The sequence below is a fragment of the Anser brachyrhynchus genome (assembly GCF_964034855.1).
Source record: "Anser brachyrhynchus genome assembly, chromosome: 3".
Classification (NCBI taxonomy): Eukaryota; Metazoa; Chordata; class Aves; order Anseriformes; family Anatidae; genus Anser; species Anser brachyrhynchus.
This window is the reverse complement of record NC_137696.1, coordinates 100,082,875-100,098,261: the sequence shown is the minus strand read 5'-3', so window position 1 is coordinate 100,098,261 and position 15,387 is coordinate 100,082,875. Positions and strand designations below refer to the sequence as shown.

At 37.4% G+C, this 15,387-nt stretch overlaps 1 protein-coding gene across 31 annotated transcripts in view; it reads right to left on the bottom strand.

Annotated features, from left to right (window-relative positions):
- Positions 1-15,387, bottom strand: part of DST (dystonin) — a 306,416-nt gene that overhangs the window by 52,185 nt on the left and 238,844 nt on the right. For 29 of the 31 annotated variants that reach the window (XM_080584837.1, XM_080584827.1, XM_080584857.1 and 26 more), the window contains 10 exons: positions 14,182-14,352; positions 12,743-12,909; positions 10,630-10,789; positions 10,050-10,376; positions 9,791-9,875; positions 8,442-8,683; positions 7,241-7,447; positions 3,415-3,534; positions 3,134-3,241; positions 1,189-1,407 (listed from right to left, as the gene is read on the bottom strand). In XM_080584837.1, coding sequence (XP_080440963.1) covers positions 1,189-1,407; positions 3,134-3,241; positions 3,415-3,534; positions 7,241-7,447; positions 8,442-8,683; positions 9,791-9,875; positions 10,050-10,376; positions 10,630-10,789; positions 12,743-12,909; positions 14,182-14,352 — 1,806 coding nt within the window. The remainder of the gene's footprint in view (positions 1-1,188; positions 1,408-3,133; positions 3,242-3,414; positions 3,535-7,240; positions 7,448-8,441; positions 8,684-9,790; positions 9,876-10,049; positions 10,377-10,629; positions 10,790-12,742; positions 12,910-14,181; positions 14,353-15,387) is intronic. The other 2 variants (XM_080584832.1, XM_080584848.1) reach the window with 1 other exon arrangement.

Genomic DNA, 15,387 nt, shown 5'->3' with positions numbered 1-15,387 from the left:
AGGGCCTCTCAAGCAAGCAGAATGATTAAAGTAGATGGGGACCAAACCTATAAGTAAAGCAGTGCGATTTGGTTCATGGTGACTAATCAAGACAGTTCGTAAAACTCCTATTATATACCTAGTGTTTGCAGAGAATGTTTGTTCTTTGTGGACACAAACGAGTGAACCCCGTGTTTACCAGTGTATCAAAGTGGCACATCTTCATTCACTGGTCTCAGAGTAAACAAGAATTTGAAGCCAGGTTTCACCCTATCTAACTTGAGTCACTTAATTGAAACAGCTAAAATTAAAGAAGCCCACAAGTAGTCACTCCGTGCTCTGCAAGGAGAGCCAGGTACCTCCAGTAGGAATATGGGCTTTGCACGTGCTAAAATCTGCAGGCTTTTAACACTGGTGGGATAAACCTGATGCCATGTAATACTAGTAGCCATCTATGAAGCATACAGATTTTTATCCCAGCTGACTGATTATTCCTCTGTGTAAGAAAGCCCATATGGAGGCCAGCCCACAACAACATTCCCTCTATTTTGCGATGTTATGTTAAACAATTATTTCTTTTCATTATAACATAACAAGCATACTATATGTGAGAAATGGTTATGGGGCTGGCTGGAGCCAAAGCACTGAATTCTTGGGCCTAGAATTATCAGTCTTTAGTTCCCAGGATATCAACAAAACAAATGCCACTTTTCAAAATATGTACATGAGGTCAATATACATGCTTACTTGTATACAGATTGTATACACAGACATTTCAGTTTCAGCAGGCTGACAGCAGGTACTCCAGTTCTTTCTGTAGTCTCCTATTACCTTTTCTTGGTTCTTTCTACATCATCCAATTTCTGTTCTTTCTGTTTATGGGTTCAGTTTGTTCCAATACTGCTTACTTTTAAATACACTTCTAAGGTATCAGCTTTTGTATGCTCAGATCTGTCACTATAATGGCATTTTTTCCCCTTTAGCCCTCTTCTATGGTTATACATTGTTTGCTCTCTTCCCAGACAATCTTGTTTGCGTGCAGAGTTTGGGTAACAGTAGAGTTATTTACTATTATTATTTTAAATAACTTTCTTCAATAGAAGTATAACTGTCTGGGTTATAAGTACTCACTAGAGTAACTCCACAGTTCTAAGCAGAATACAACTTAGCCTTTCACACTTTATTTTTTTTAAACAGCAAAATTCTTACCCGATGCTCTTCTTGTTGTTGCTTTAAAGTTTCATATTCAAGGGCTGGTGCAGGAAGCTGAGAGATGATCATTTCTGTTTCAGTTAACCATGGCCAAAGCTCTTCATAAGTCTCCCAGAACTGATTAACCAGAGACTGAGCCCGTTCCAGCTGGAGGTTTCTCTCAGAGTTCATTTGACAGACTGTATCATATTTCTGTAACAGGCTTTCCAGTTTTTTCTGTAAAATAATATTAACAAAAAAAATAGCAATGTCTGTCTTTCCACATGTCTATTACCCTGATTTCTAAACAGTCTTTGATAATTATAGCACCAAACCGCAGCGAACCAAATCTTTGTTTTGATTGTATTTCTACAGGACCAGAGTGTTTAGAGGAAAGAATCAATATCGTGGGAGATCTGAATTTGGCACGGTGCTTTCAAATTAATTAAAATATGTTTAACAATATCTGATATTTACAAACAACACCATTCACAGGACTTCCAGTCAAGCTGCAGATTATCTGACTGCACGTTGTAGCCCCAGTTCCTTACAAAAGGCACCCATCTTCAGCAGCACTTGGCAGAAGCTAAGTTTTCCACAGCATTTCTGAATCAAAGCATCACGAACAGTGCACAAAAATCTGGCTTTTGAAAATCTGATAAGAGAATAGAGTATGCTGTCCTGCTTGTAGCTTACAAACTTTCCACAGAAACCACATTATTTTCCAGGTTATCATACATTAATTAATGAGGATGTGTTGCCATTAATAATATGATGGAACTACAAGGTTTAAACATTACAAACCTACTCTGTTTGGGGATATGATAACAAAAGCATCAACGAGCTATACATTCTTCCTGTGGAGGACTGCCCATGTTATCATTTCCATGAAATATAACATGCAGCAATGCATGTAAATACTAGCCTTGGAAAAACTAAACATATAAATAAGCCATTGAATGTGAAGCAAAAAATATTTTTTGGCAGAACAAACTATCGTTTCATTTGTTATGTCTTGCATGTAAATTACGTATAGAGATGCTATCCAAAGGACAAAACAGCCTAACACACACAGTATTTTTGACTAATGCATATATTCAACAGGGACCCACCTAAAATTGCTCTCCCTTATGACTACATTTTAATAGACTGAATATCTCATCTATTTTAAATTCACTTAAGAGCAAATCAAATTTATTCAGAGATGCTGCAGCAGAGCACAATTAGTGAAGTACTGTTGGTCACTGGAAGGGCCCAATTCACATAACATATCCAGGCACATCATTCACATAACATATCCACAACTTAGCACCAAAAAAAAAAAAATCCATTATAAAATGCCAGTAGGAAAGATCTGCATGTGTGTATGCACATGTATAGATACGTTTATATGTTCTGTCAGCCCCCAACCTCAGGCTCTGTGTGTACATATAAATAAATGCATAAGAACGCCTTTCACAGTCTGTGTTAGTCAACAGGATGGAATATTCTTGGCAAAGAAGAACAAGGCTCACACTGAAATCATCAGAAATGAAAGTAAAGATTCACACTGAGGTGCCAGCCATTGAATGGGGCACAGAAATGCACACGCCCAGCCGGAGCTTCACAGACCCAAGAGAAGCGAGGACGACAAACAGCCAGATTCCACACGCATCACCCCAGCTGACTAATACCTACTCACTCAATCATCTCATTGGCTAAAACACTATTTACCACGCCAGAGACAAATGGGGCTACAAAGCAGTGTCAGACAGTGAAGTAAGTACGCAGTGCTTGCTCTTTGAACATCCTGAAGGAAGAATAGAGATACACGACAGCATTTCTTCTGGTGTTACAAACCTCAGACTAAAAGTGGATGTAATTAATGCTTTTTCATTAGTATTTCAAAGGATACGTAATAGGAATCTTCCTACTTATATATTATCTTCACGTCCACTGTAGCTGCAAACTTATGGAACTTTACCTTTATGGTCTGTTTCTCTTCTTCAGTGCATGTGTTCATTATCTTATCCCCAGATTTAACAAGTTCATCTATAGTATCCTTGTGTCGCAAGATCTCCATGGTAAAAGCCTTGAAACACAATAAGAACTGGTCAGCAATAAAAAATAAAGAGTACATGGAGCAAAAACTATTTTTGAAGTGCATTATGATGGACAGAAAATTTAATCACACTAGTACATTTTCTAGATGGAGAGCGTGCTGGCCAATAATTAACGTGACAGTTGGAAATGCATTTCTTTTACCTTTTGAACTTGTAGCTGAGCTGTGGTCTGGTCTTGCTCAAGCCTAATATCACCCAGAGACATCAGTTTCTTTTCTGTTTCTCCAATCCAGGCGAGCTCAGCATCAGCTGCTTGATCAAACTAAATGAGGGAGACATGAATTAGTTCGGTGATTCTATATACGTGAAATTAGAATGACTGTTTCAAAAATTTTAAAGGAGATTAAAAAGCATACTTTTGAATTGGTAGAAAGATGGCAGTTCACTTTCCATATAAGTTTTTTATATAAATTAAATACAAAGCCCAAAATGGTTCTGAGGGATTGTAATAAAATCAGCTTAATTCATAAGCATGACAAAGCAATGGAAGTGTATTTTTCCAAAGCCTACAGCTCTCTAACAGACATACGAAAATTAAAAGGGTTATGATTTCATAATTTTAACTGAATTGTTTCTTTTTATTCAACTTTCATGTCTTTACCATCTCTGTATTTATTATTACTGCTCCTGTTGTAATTACCCTAAGAAATAGCTGTTTGATGGTATCTTTTTGATCTTAAAAGCTGCCTTGATATTAAATGATTAAGGTGAAACAATCACAATTCAACTAAGTCAATGAAAAAAAAACACTGAATTCAGAAAAGACAGGATTTCATCTAAATCTAGACCATGGATTAAATTTGAAAATACTCTGGGGCATTTGGGTGCAGCCAGTCCTTTCACTAAAAGATTAACTTCTGAATCCTGTTAGTCAACACTTCAATGTTTCAAAAATTACCTTGAAGCACTAAGGTAATTAGAGGATTTAGAGGATCTTTTTCTTACTAATTTGAAAAGGAGAGTAAGAGATCCTGAAAAGAAGTACCTGGGGATCCAATTCTGCTGAAAAGTAAGAACTTGCTGAGAAAATTTTTAAAAATCATGTATTATATCTTATGCTCAAGTTTCTAGGCATGCATCTTAGCACATACATATTGTAATACTCGAGGCAGCTCTGAGCTTCAGCCACGTTATGCAGGATGGTCAGATACACAAAACAGTCATCACAGAAACTACAAAGAACTAACTACTTTTTTTCTAAAACGCTGATCCCTGCTACAGTTAGATGAAGATTATCATGGCTCTGAGTTATTCTGAAAGTCTGTTAGGACATTTTAGGTCAGAACTTGTTACTTGTGTTGTTGACTACCACGCTTTCTTCAGAAGTCTCTTTCTGACCGCACTCAGTCCCTCTTGTCTTTTAAATCTGACGGTCTGTGCATTTGTGGCTGTAGAACCATGACAGCGTTGCTCCTGGAACAGAGCTGGAGTTCGCTTTACCACTAAATCACTCTTGTCTTAGTGGTTAATTATGAGTCACGCAAAAACAAAAGAAGCAGTTCTGAGATTTCTTTCTTTATGAGTCAATCTTTTTCAGCCTTATTTAATCCATTTGTTACATGAAAGAGAGCACAAACATTCTTTTTCACTATATGTCATTTCTCATTTAAAGTAAAAGAAAGAAAGTTTTGTCCTAAATATTGTGACTTCCCAACAGAAAGGTATGTTCCGAAACAATTAGCACTGTAAACATTAGCACAAAGCACATCCACCAGTGGTGTTTAAATCCTGACTTTAGAAACTGCATTTCACAACCAAGCTCTTTGGAAGCCCATCTATTTATGACCCGAGTAAATGAAATGAACATGATGTCAAATGTGTTAGAGGTACAAACTAACTGCAGTGTGATTTGCTGAGACCAAATATTGATGGGCATCTCAGTAATATTGATCAAATATTGAACGGAAATAATAAAATCAAGGCATGGCACTGAAACATCCAGATTCCATAGAAGTGAGGAAGGACTGGACTCTAAACTCCATTTGATGAGGGTAGAGGTTTCAAATTTGCAATGTGCACATATAAATAACATTAAGGAACAAAAAGTGTAAAATTGGTGCTCTCTGCATCCAAAATTCAAAGAGATTTTTTTCCATTATGCCTGGCAGAGTTATTTTTGAGAGCCATGACTTCATTTAAGTCACTATAAAATCATCTATTTCATCCCTACACAGTTTAACCAACCATAGTTCATTGTGGTACTACTTCTTCTAACCAGGAAAGACTGTCTTGTGAATATGGCAGCATTGTGATTTGCTCTCTGAATGTTTTGTAAAGCATTCTTTGTGGCTGCTTTAGAGTAAAAAACAAGTAAGTCAACCGCAGAATATGACCTTCTGTTTCCTTGCAGCACCCTTTGCGCTGGGGTAAGATGCTGACCAGTACCTTTAGCATTGAGAAATAAGGATGAAAACATGCAGCTGAATTTCTCTCTTAGATAATTCTATCCATTTGGGAGGATCTGCATTGGTTTATTAAGCTTTCAAGCCTCTGCTTACAACACGAAACAATATGCTTAGCCGTTCATATAGCTTACTGCGTTTGTCACCTCAGCCCAGTAATGTCTATCAGAAAAACCACACTAGTTCCATTGAGCCCTCATGTTCTCGGTGGCTTTGTCCTCCACCCAGAAATTTTTAATAGTATAGGTACTTAAAGTAGCTGCAGGGTAAGCTTACAAAGCATCAGCTTCTCCAAAAACATTTTTTATTATGCATGGTCAATCTCTGAGCAAAATGGAGAGCAGCTTGTCCTTCACTGGAAACACGTTAAGCCACTTAACCATGGGATGTAGTACATGGGAGTATACCGGGGTGGTGTGAGTTGGGCTAAGTGGAGGTTAGGGGGATGCAGCAGTAGGGTGCAAGATGCCCTCGCAACACCAGCTAGTGGAGCAGCAGCGCTGGACCTTTCCATGCCTGGATTTGAATCTGCTGAACTGGTGCTAGGGGATGCAATGTACTCACACTATTAAGTAAGGTTGAAGGAGAGCCAATATCCACTCTTCTATCTCGCCCTATCACTCACCAGAAAATCACCCTTCATTTTTGAGGGTTTAGTTTAATGAGATGAGATAATATTCAGAGCATACCCTTTAAAAAGTTAAACACGAAGTTATTTTTAACCTCGATAATAAGGAGATCTGAGTTACTGCCAGCCTCTTTCAGTCGGCTTTCAACAAACTTTGGAAGTGTCACACATGCTTTCTCCTTGTCCCATTATAACCATTTACAGGAACTATTAGGAGAGAGAAAAATCTCCACCGATATTTTTATGTCTGAACTGTAGGCAGACCCTGCGAAATTGTGTCTCCACAATGCTTTTATAAGCACAGAGCTTAAATATGGGTCTATTTAGTGATGAATTTAGAGTGGCAGTTTTCAAAGTGTACCATATGTATACATCTGTGTGTGTTTAGAAACTTTCATGTATTTAATAATTCAATTTTTGTGTCCCAAGAAGAAAAGTGTTGTGGATATGAGTAAAAGCAATTGTTATTTAAATTCTCCTGGGCAGCTTGGGATAAGATGATCCAGCTTTTAATTGTCAAAAGTACCAAGGAGCTAGATAATCAACTGATGCTTGAAGGTATGGCAACATTAGTGATCTCGATGTTGCATCCAGGAAGATTCGCTGGGGAACTGGACCATATTTTCCTTAACACAACCTGATCTGTGAAAGATATGAGCCATTCAGTTCTTACTCAAGCAAACTCCCACTTAAGAAGCCACAGGATAGTTAGAGCAGTATTAGCTACAGGACTGAGGTTTGTGTCAACAAAAGTCAGATGATTACACCAGCGTACATTCTGGCATGCATACCTTTACAGTGGAGTCACATTCCATTCAAACAGGCCTTTTGCTGCTCGAGCACAACAAATATTTGGCAGCACTATTAAAGGACATCTTCTGTTCAGCTACAAGTTGCCAGAGACAATTTATTACGGCCCAAACCCCAGTTTTCCGTACCTGCTGGGATCTCAGGATGGCAGCGTCAATCTCATCCACCTTCTGCGAGATCGTGTCGCTCACTAATCTGTATCGCTCGTTGTCCTCTGTTATCATCTTGTCGAGCCCCTCTCTGGCCCTCCATGGCACCAGCTCCAGGAAGGCACTGCCGACTTCATTCAGGGTGTCCACTAAAGCTTTGTTGTTCTTTGCTTCTTTTTTCAGCTCCTGAAAAAGGCCATTTAAAGTAAATGTGCCAGCACATGAGCTGAACACACACACAGCTTGCACATGGTTTTTATTCTCTCAACTACCGTGTTGAGAACTGAAATGTGTTCCAGGCACACCAAAGGGATAAATTAGCACAATTATTTTCAGCTCAGTTTTATGAGCTTTTTGATACTTGTCAGTTGTTTGACAGAAAAGTGAGTGATGCTTGAAGGTTTCTATAGAATAATCCTAAAAACATTTCTCCAGTCAATCCAATACTCTGAAATTCTCTGGAATTTATTAGAGTTGTTAGTACTTAACGAAGCAACCAAATAACATAAAACTAACACATATTCTTTGCACCCTGCAACTCCATAAAGAACTAAATCACCACCAGAAGTATGAAATGAAGCAAAATATGATGAATTCAAGCGATTCCTGAAATGAGCAATGACTGGATTACATTCCAGTCAAATCATCATACAATCCTTCAGGAATGACATTTTCCTTTACAGGAAACCCTATTGCTGATTCATTTATTTTCTTTATATAAATATATGTATCGGAAATCTAATGGATTTTTTTTTGGCTTTTTTCTCTCAAAACTATCCAGCTTATGCTACAATTTAAAAAAAACACTTATTGATAAACGAATTAGTAATATATTTAAATGCTGTCTTTTTTATACTTTTTAGGATTTTATCCATGTCATAACTAAAGAACCAAAATAACTTTGTTTGACAATTTAAGAGTTTTCCCAGGATTAGGCAGCTGCTCGAACAAAAAGGAAATGTTGTGCTTCTGTGCTAAAAATAAACCTCAGCCCAGTTTCGTAAGTGATTATAACAGATGACTCTGGAAAGTGAGTTCGATTCTTAACTGCTGCTACATTTAGTCAGATGAACTGATGCCAAATTAGTTATTCACAAAACAACTTCCTGCCAAACAGAAGTTAACACAAAACCTAGTCAAATCATTCAGCAATAAATAATTCACAGGTTCTAAAACCTACTTTTTGTCTTTCTTGTGCTTGGCTTAATTCTTCACCCTGTGGTATTTGAGTTTCATATGACAGTAACTCCACTTCCACTTTATCGAGCCATTTGCAGAGCTCCTCATGGGTTGAGTGCAGTTGACCTGCAAGCTGCAGAGCCTGCTCTAAGGTCTTGGACACGTCAGAGCTCAATTTTGTAATGTCTTTGTACCTCGCTTTAATGCCTTCCAGTTTATCTTGAATTATTACAACTTCATCACCTAAAATATCAGAAGGATGTTATTTCCTGTGAACACAAATCCTTAAAAGAAAAAAAAATCCCAAACATCAACCCACACCTATTACAGCAATCTCAATAATTTAATTTATAAAATGACCCCAACAAGGTGACAGGGCAAATCCTCACCTCTTGTAAATTATTCTACTTCACTAAAAGTCTACAGAGCTACAAAGTTTACCTCAATTCAGGATCTAACCTTCTGTGGTTTTTTGCTTTACTAAAGTTTCAGAAAGTAAGGAATGTGACCCAAAATTTAATGCAGATGTTCTTTAGAAAATCACAATACTTCTTAAAAAGCCCCCCCTCAAAAAAAAAAAAAAAAAAAACCCAGATTATAAAAGTCACTGAAAATACTAAGAAAAAAATTCAACCGAATATTAACTACAGTAATATTTTATATCATTCTTTAACATGTACACTCTTTACCATCTGTTCAAAACAACTCAAAAGGCTAAAATAAAAGCAACCTCCTGAAATGTATCAGTATATATTCAGTTTTCATTACAGAATATGCATAATGTTTAAGTGTGGAATAGAAAAAGGATTCCCCTCCTTCGGCTGTGTCTTACAGAGTTCAACAACTATAAAAGTACTGGAAAATCTGGACAGATGTTGATCTACAGAACAGACACGTTGTGTACAACTGGAATGCAACTTTTCCCACAATATTAGCTCCAATGGTCAAAGCTTTCCTATTGCAGTAAAAGGTAGTCTAATATCTCATTCATCTGTGAATGGCTCCAGGGAATTGACTGTGTCCACTGCCAAACAGCCCTCCATTCTGAGTAATGCTCGTAACTTCCTATTAGGAATGGAATGCAGGTTCACTAAAATAATTTTCCACTAAAAATAATAAGGAATTCAAGGGCCAAATTCCCTACAAGCATAAATGGACTTTTGCTCACATACATTTGGTCCAAAACATAACCTACCTTGACCTCAAACCTTTATTAAAATAGACAACTGCAACCGCTTTAAGCAGTAAGTATGGACTAATATTTACAAGTTTGACTTTAATCTTCTCATAAGCACTTTCAAGTACAAGAAAAAAAAGCCTGGTGAATTGTAATTTTCTAAAAGCTCTCACCTGTTGTTTGCTTGAGAAGCTCTAAGCCATTTTGTATAGCCAAATCAACATTTTGTTTTCTAAGAAGAATCTCCTCCTGAAGATCCTAAGAGGAAATGCAATTTGTGTAAGCATGGACATAATAAATAATACTATTTTTATGTGGAGTAAGCATGTTTCCATTTTAAATAAAATATATTAATGAAAAATAAATAAAACATGGATATGTAAATCATATGCAAAACAAAATTAAATAATAAATGAACAGAAATCAAAATACCAGTAGTTCAGAGTGCTGTTTCTCAATCAATTCTGCGTTGCAGTCTTGGACTGACAATTTGCTCAGTTTATCATGGACTTCATTCAGCCAGTTCATCAATTCAACTTCGTCCTCCCCAAAAATTTGAGCATTGCAGTAGGCTTGCTGGAGAAGTTCAGACCTGCTGTTGCTCTTCTCTTGAATCTCAATGTATCGGGCCTGAGAAGAATCTAGCTTTTCCTGCACCATATCTTTATCTTCCCTGGAGCTCATAGTCTTTAGAGACTGACCAATACTAATGGCCTGATGTAAACTCTTATTGTGAGCTAGAACATCATCTTCTAGAGCCTATATATTTTTTTAAATAATGAAGAATAATGGAAAAGAAAATGAGAAAAACATAAAAGAAACGTAAGTGGAACTAAATAAAAACTGAATAAAAAAAGGACATATTGCCAACATAAACATACAAAACTCAAATTACAGAAAAAAATCAGTATGGTAAAACAACGGTACACCACAACAGCTTTCCCATTTGTGCTGTACTTTACAGATGAGTTTAGAAAGAATGGCACAAGCAAATTTGTGGTTTGTATCTTACTTTATGCTGAGCAATCTGCTGTTGCAGTTTGGAGGCCTGCGTTCCAATGGGTTCAGCATTTGCAAGCCTCTTCTCTGTGGCGGTCAGCCACTCCACCAGCGGCTCCAGAGCTTCATGAAACTGCTGTGCTACCACTGAGATGCCTTCCAACTGGCGGTTCCTACAAACAAGTTGTTTTTTTTTTTTGTGAGGAAGTATATATTAAATAGTTATAAAAAAAACGACCCTTGAATCTTTGGAAACAAACAAACAAAACCCACAATTCTGTCTTGTAGGAACTACAATATGAAATAGAAATATATGAAAATGAAATAGAAATATATCCACAATAACCAATAAAAAAGCAAGGTGAACTAAACCCAAACAAAACCTACCTCCAAAGCTGTTTGAAGTTCTTATAGCTGATAGGTAAGTTTTATAAGTAAAAGGATTAGCGCTGTATTCATATACTTTTTTTCTAGCGCTCCATTCAGCAAAATATTGCTTGATACACAATTACGGTGGTTCTCAACTTTTAGCTGTCTTTAAGCATTAAGTTACATCCCCCTATTACAAGTTTTAAAGTTACTCAAAGGCTTTATTGAACCAGAACACATTATCATGCTTACTCAGCATTGTAAAATACCTCTTAACATTTGTTCAGTGATGTGAGCAGAACTACTTGGCTCTACTCTGTATCTCTTGTTCTGGATAAAAGCTCCCAATGAAACTAATGAGACAATGTTAATAAAGCACAGAGACTTGACCTCCAAAAAAAAAAAAAAAAGCAGTATCTAAAACATTTCTGTTCCAGATTATTACATTTCAGAGAAGATTCTTGATTACAGGAATAGTCTTCTCTACCACCACTGGTGGTAGAAAGAAATCTCCCTCAAACACGCTTTTAAGAGAGATTTTTCCTACATGAAAAACATCACAATATTGTCTTTCAACAGGGGATCTTATTCCAGGTAAAAGCTATGTTTACACATGTTTCACAAGGCTTATAAACAAGGGAGACCTGACAGACCTGGCACAGTTAGCTATAGAATGCTCACAGAAATACTCTATCTAGTTTTCAAAATCATTGTCAGATCTCCTTTTCATTTTGAGAGACCAGCCAAAGAAAAATGGAGACAAGCTTCCAACTAATAGATAGCTTGGAAAAAACTGCAATTTGATTTTTAATTAAATATCACCAGACTGGGAGAAGAATATTAAATTAAACATGACATTACCCAGCTAATGAGTCAGATACCTTCAATAAATTAAAAAAAAAAAAGGAAATAATTGTCTATTAGCGGTTGACTCTACTAATTAAATAATTTTATTATTTGTATGAGGCAATTAAAGAGGCTCAGAGTAAAGGAACTATAGAGAGGCTACCAGAAGGAGTAGAAGACAACATAGGTGAGTTTAGACTCGTAGACAAATCATAAAATATCTAAGTGTCTGTATATGTGGATATTGTGTCTTTTTTTTTAATTCGAACTTGAATTGGACTGCAATCTCTTTAAGAGTGTTTCGGCATTGCTAGAATATATCTGCATAACTCAGTGGTCCTTCTTTTCTTGAGAACTAAGGCAGCTCAGCACCCTGCATAAGTACATCAGAAACTGACAGCATGAGGGTTACTAAATGGTAGAAATTGACGACATAGATGACATCAAACAGCAAAAGAGAGGAAGAGTTGAGTGCCCCCTCTGTAGCAGCATGTCAGAATTTTTAAGTTTTGAGGTAACATCATTATTAAGTGTCAAGTATGCACTTGATTCTATGCAAAATAGATGTGTTTTTTTTAATCAAGAAACTTCAATTTAAATGAACCAACAGAGATAAAATGTTCAGAGGATACACATGCAGTCAACCCTAGCAGATTGTCACACCTTAGGCTAAAACATTATTAAAACAAATTAAACATTTGTTAAAAGCTTTTGCTCTGTTCAAGGCATCTCTCTCCACTTTTTCTTCAGAGGACCTATTATATCAACATCGAGACACAATAATGTAATGTACGAACAAGAATGACAGTAGTTAAAAGGATTTCACATTAGAGTTCCACTTGCTGCTTCTAACCATCTATCTAACCGTGCTATGTCTGTATTTTTCAAAGCTATGAAAGACTTTCAAATACCTTGTTTCAGCTTTACTGAGCAATGCATCCCATCGACTGTCCAGGAAACTCAGCTGTTTCAAGATTTTCACTTTATCAGCAGGTTCTGCTGACTCTGCAATTTTCTCCCCTTCACGCTTGATTACCTCAACAGTAGGCTTGCGGTCATCCAGCAACCTCTGGAGAAGCTGGAGAGAAAGCAATCAGACAGCAGGTTATTAAGGAACATCGTAATATCACAAGTGTAAAAACAGAAGGAGCTGGACTTCTTGAAAACCTCTTACAGAAAAAAAAAAAAAACAATGCTATTTTGATGGAAGTGTGATGTTACATTGTGATGGTGTGAATAATGCTAATCAAAAAAGAGAGATGCTCCCCTCCTCCCCACCCCCAGATGCTCATTTTATTCTCTGAACCATTTTGAGACAAACAGCAGATTCTCCAAACCCAAAAGACCCCCTTGGTTTCTGTGAGGTGATAACATGTGGCAACCCTAAAGAGTGAACACAAAAGGGAAAAAGTTACATCTAATACCACTGAGGGAAACACCCTATCTGAAGTCTTTGATGCATTTTGAACATTTATGAGAAAGCTGCATGCTCTTCTAGATTTGGCAAAACAACGGTAATTCTCATAGATATAGATAGGTGAACAGAAATTAAAAAAAAAGTAAAAAAAATCTATAATCTGTTTATCACTTGCTTGACATATTATGGAGTTCATTAATCTAGTCTAATAAATTATCTTCCTCAAGAAAATATTCCACTTCTGCCTCAAGTCTTCTGTGCCACTTCTCTCCCCATTCTCTAGTAACCTTTGGTAACACGACCATTCTCTCCTCTGCAGGGATCCCAAAACGACAACCTGTTTTGGCCACAGATTTACGTTAAATATCTGCATGGGAGCCGGCCACACAGTCCAACTGCACAGACAATGTTTCATGAGCTACAGTGTGCTTCTTTTTTCTGTGACCATTCTGAAAATTCACAGAAGGTGATAACTCTGCTAGTGTTTTTATATTAGCCCAGGCCATTCCCCGAGAGCACTCCAAATAATTACTAACAATGATCAGATCACAACAGGATCAAGATCCAAGTATTTATGTCCATAGCCTGCAATATTACCTTGGAGTTATTACAATGAAAAACTTTCTGTTTTATTTCCTACTTTTGAGATTGCCAAAAACTGGCTTTTACGTTGTCTCTTTTTCCAGTGGACCTTTAACATTTCTTTCCAGAGGGTGTTAATAATTCCAGAGCTCAGATTGCAGTGTCATACGCTGCCCTATGCTCCCAGAAGACAAGCCCTTCTCCCAGCCCTGGGCAGACCCTGGAGTACCAATGGATGGCTGTCTTAACCACCTCAGTACATTTGAAAAGATTTCATGCTTTGACAAAGACTGGGAATTTATTTTCATTGCTCCAGTGAAAAGAGAGAGACTCTGAACGGATTTTACTTACTTTCTGTTCTTGTATTTGGGCCTTCACGACTTTGAATTCGGCAGATGGTGGCTTCTGATTAGCCACAAGTTCTTCTGTATCAATGAGCCAGCTAAGCAGAGATTCAAGGGCATCCTGAAATCTCCCACAGTGAAGGAGAGCTTCCTGCAATTGTGCAGCACGCTGGGCAACCTGACGAAAAAAAGAACATCTGACTGTACTCACCTCTTTTTTTATTTCCTTGAAATAAGCAGCAAAAATCTGCTCGACACCTGGCAATATCATTAACTTGTGCTCTCATTTTCATAGCTATTTGTAGCAGCACTATGGCACAATGTACCATTAATCTCTCCAGTCATCCAACGAAGAGAGGTTGACTCTCAGTAAACTAGACTGCTCTAGTAGTCCATTACAAGAGATGCTCCTGTTTTATATAGCTACAGTATTATGAAGTACACTGACAGGATGTTTGTGTTTCAGATGGTCTTTATTTTCCTTATAAAAAGACTGAGCCAGGCACCCAAAGCAGCAATTAAGGGGCAATAAGCCCTTCAAAGGAAAGAAGAAATAGGAAAGGAGAGGACAAACAGGTGAATTACAAGTGTCTGTGGTCCTTCCACATCACCCCTTCAGGAAGACAGAGAGCAGAGGAAACCAAATGCAGTTTCCACTTCCCACCCTTGCCATTTTCAACAGCAGCTACTTCAGGAAGAGAAGTCTTCAAAGCATCGGAAAAAAGAAAATCTACAGAAAGTTTTCCAAAGCAGTGGTACCTTCCAATGGCTCAGGCAACCCTCAAGGTATTACAAAGGAATTGTGCCACTAGTCACACAAAGCTGGGCTGTATCAGTGCTGCACTCCACAGGTATGACCAGTGCACACAAATACAACAGAGGGAAAAAGCATGTGAACAGAGACTGAAGAAGAACTACTCAAAAGCAGCTATCTACAAATGACATTGCTACTTTTCCCACGTATGTGTCAAAACTCCTGCCTCTTTCACTGGGTTATCAAACTTCTCTGCTTTGCTTAAGCAGAAAGGAACACACAGCCCTGGAGGAATCTTTCCTCAATGAAAAACCATGAAGGACCTACAGAAGTTTGACAAAACCTTATAAATGACAGCAATACCTCTGGCAACAAGAGATATAAATCTTATCCTTAGAATTACTGTTGAAGGTATTGTGTAAACCAACGCAATTCATAGTCTCACTGAATATTTAATTT